Raw genomic sequence first — 3,740 nt, forward strand, 5'->3', positions numbered from 1 at the left:
AAAAAATAAATAAATAAAAGCTTGGATGATCAGTTTCAATAGCTAGAATCATTTATTGTTGTGAGACTTCCCTAAATATCAAAAAAAAAAAAAACCTGAAATGAAAGGAACTAAAAACCGAAAGATACTAGGCATTAATAACTGAAGTTAATCCTTTCCCTTACCTTTCAAAATAGTTAAAATAGTTTTTAAAACTTAAGTTGACTATCAAATGTACCCTACTTCCATGTTACACTGATACTGCGATGCAAATATTTTTACACTTTAACATTTCTGAAACTGGGATGCATCATACACTCTATGGCGGCATGTTAATTAGCAGTATTTCTTCCTTCTAAGCAGTACATAAAACAATGATGGTGTATCTTACAACTGATGACATCTTAGATTTGATGAAATATAGTATCAAACTGACAAGATTAACCATATTGTGTCATGATTTTACTTTGCAGACCATTGAATCCATTTTAAATGAAAGGTTGTGTGACATAGTCATTCATTCAACATTTAACCTACTGAGTAGCTGATTATTACATGGGAGAGTGACAGTGAGGTATCTGGGGAAAATGAAAGAGCTTTGAAGAAGACAAACCTGGGTCTGAATTTTGGCTCAGTTGTATACCATGTAATTTTAGTGAACATTTTTAGCTACTCTGAGCTCATTTTCTCATCTATAAAACAGGTGTATCTATCCTACATATGTGAATGAATTAACATATGCAAAGTGGCTGGTAGTATATGCACTCATCTATGCACCCTGTCTTTTCTTGACACATTGTTTAATTCAGTGAACACCTATAAAGAACAGTCACTGAAACTCTGAATGAGGTATGATTTGAGCCCCTTGATTAAACAGGCTATAATCTAGATATTAAAAAAAAAGTTGAAAAAAAAAATCACTCTTCTTACCTGGAGTCTGTTGTCTTCTGATAGTTTTCTTTGAGACTGTTTGACTTAAAACAGTTTGCGAAGATGGTTCATCCTCTGAAGAATAAATATAACAAATGTCAAAACACAGAACATATGATCTGGGTACGAGATTATGCATATTAATAGCAATATATAAACAGAAATGCAAGTAATTATTTAAAAATGTGAAACTAGGTTTACCAAAACTTACAAATGTAATTAGTTAGAAATGCTCTTAAGACGATAAAAAAATAAACTATTCACCATTGATGCTTTACAACAAAAGCATATTTTACTTTAGAAAATTTAAAAGATGAGCTAGAGTGTCATAAATGATGCAGAAGAGTGAAACATGTTTAGGTCCTTATAGAATTACTACAATAGAAATAAATTCTTTATGTGTTAAAAAATTAATTTGCATAATTGCACTAGGCTCTGTGGAAGAGTCAATACAATTTAACATATATTTGTTTAAATATAAATATGTGCAAAACATTCACGCAGATATTGAAGGAAATACAGAATTAACGTAAGTACTAAAGTATAACATAGTCCTGCAAACATGTTTGGTTAAGCTCTTTGTCTTCAGGGAATTTATAATCCTAAAGACGAGAAAAAACTAACGTGTGTGGCACTATAGTAACTTACATATCTTTAGCATAAAGTTTCCAAATTCAGCACATCTTCAAATGTGTCAGCAGGTAAATGTGCAGCCTGTTACGCCGCTCTAAACTGAAAATCCATGTCCTCTTCATAGCCATCAATGGTGAACCTAACTATGTAATGCCATTGTGATTCAAACCCCCTGGTTTTTACCTCGTTAGGTGTCTTACATGGGGCTAACATGAAACTTCACTGAAACTTCACTCGTGACTCAGTGTTACATGGGGGTTGGGGACAAGGTGGGAGAGGATGGATTGAAAGAGTCGATTCACCTGTGACTCACCTAAAACGATACATTTTTTTCCGTCAGCATCCTTTTGGCCCATTTAGATGAAAGCTAAAAAGTCTTGCTTGGTCAGGCTACTTAACCACTGAGGTTACACTGAGGGCCCCCAACGTGGCAAATTTTTGGCAGAGACCACTACAGTCCAGAAACAGCGATTAGAGCTCAAGTTTATCAGACATTGGGGGCTTCAAGCTCGGGGTAACCGACATACCCCTTTTCAGTGTATGTACGTGGGTGGGGTCTCAAGTCACCAACTATGCTACCCTACAAAACGCCCACTCACAAATTTTCCCTCCCTCTTCCCCCACGGGGATAGTAATACAGGAAAAGACTGGAAGGTTAGATTAGAACCGTTAGTTCTTAGCTGGGGACTTTTTGGCCTCTGAGTGTCAAAGGAGGAAATGGAAGTGGCTTTGGTAGAAGCAGCCGCAGGACAGAGGAAACCGACATACAACCGAACCCGGGGTGACTCGGTGTCCCGCCTGCCGTCCCCTCGTGAAGGCCTGCAGAAAGGCAACCCTGACGCTCCTAAACGGATGCCCAGGGATGGGCAGGGATGCCCAGAGATCCCCAGCTCTGCCCATCGCTGCGCACCACCGCCTTTCCAGTCCTCCCGCCCGTGCCTCTTTCCCTCCAGCGGGATGGGTGGACCCGACGAGGGGACGCACGCCCATCAGCGCAGAGGAGCCACACGGGCAAGCCCGCCAGCCTCCGAGGTTTGCACACACACCGCGCGCCCTCCTGCCCGCCCGCCCCCCTGCCCGCCGCGCTCGCTCCTGGGCTTGCGGCTCGGACTGTTCCCCTCCGTCGTCCTCACCTTCAGAGGAATGGGAGTCCTGGAATCCTCTCCGGCTCGTAAACGGTGACGGCTGGAGCGGAGGCTGCTGCTGCAAGCGGATAGCACTTCGCGTCTTCATCTCCCCGGCTCCTGGCAGTCGCGGCTGCCTCCGCTGCCGAGACCGAAGGTAATAGGCGCTTTCTCTCACTTCCTTTTTCGCAGAATCGGGCCGGAACGCTTCTAGTCGGATTCGTGTTCCCACCGGGGACTTCCCTTTAACCACCCGAGGCTCGAAGTCGCCGTACACTTCGGGCGGCTCTTCCGAGAACCTCACTTCCCGCCGGCCGTGGCGCGACGGCGAAGAAGTTCCGTACGCAGGCGCGTCGCTGCCTGCGCCATTTTGAGGGGCGAGCCGGAGCCGTCCCTCTCGGATGGGGGCCCTCGGTGTGACGTACATCCCCCATCCTTCCATCACCGACGCTGCCCGCCGCCCCTCGCCCGCCATAGTTGTTGACGTAGCTTGAGTCGATCGCGGAGATGGCTTTGACGATTCTAGATTCTCCTGCCGTTGGTGACGACGGCTTTTCGGGGTGATGGGCGGTGGTCGCGGTGGTCAGGGAGGCAGTTGAGAGTCGCCGGGGCTGCCGCTCGCGTCGTCGCTGCTGTGTTGCAATCCCGCCTCTGGGCCCATGGTGTGTCCGAGGGCTGGGAGGCAGTGCCTTGTGCTAGGTCAGCTGCTGTTGGTCACTCCCGCCTCCTGGCTGAAGGCACCAAAGAGGAGGAGAGGAGGGCGGAGGACGTCGCTGTCCTTGGCCTTGAGGGANGTCTGTTCCTCTTCCCCCAATTCCCCAGCGCTGTTTCCATCCTCCAATTCCCCAACAAAAATCTTTAAAAATAAAATAAAATAAAAAAAATCTCTCTCTCTCTCTCTCTCACACACACACACACACACACACACACACACACACACGTATTACTCTTCACTATGCTCATGCAGAAGCTTTTTGAGAAATTAAAATCCTATTTGGAGCAATAATACCCTTAATTTTAAAAAGTTATTTTAGGAAATTATAAAAGCTGTGACTGTAAGAAATATATACACAC

At 45.0% G+C, this 3,740-nt stretch overlaps 1 protein-coding gene across 1 annotated transcript in view; it reads right to left on the reverse strand.

The window, feature by feature from the left end:
- The window catches only part of TOR1AIP1 (torsin 1A interacting protein 1), a 29,126-nt gene extending 25,702 nt beyond the window's left edge, over positions 1-3,424 (reverse strand). Inside the window, exons 1-2 of the mRNA XM_019630817.1 lie at positions 2,676-3,424; positions 883-984 (exon numbers count right to left, since the gene is read on the reverse strand). Of these exons, the coding sequence (XP_019486362.1) occupies positions 883-984; positions 2,676-3,141 (568 nt within the window). The 5' untranslated portion in view covers positions 3,142-3,424. The remainder of the gene's footprint in view (positions 1-882; positions 985-2,675) is intronic.
- Between the last annotated feature and the right edge of the window lie 316 nt (positions 3,425-3,740).

The sequence above is a fragment of the Hipposideros armiger genome, unplaced genomic scaffold (assembly GCF_001890085.2).
Source record: "Hipposideros armiger isolate ML-2016 unplaced genomic scaffold, ASM189008v1 scaffold_950, whole genome shotgun sequence".
NCBI lineage: Eukaryota > Metazoa > Chordata > Mammalia > Chiroptera > Hipposideridae > Hipposideros > Hipposideros armiger.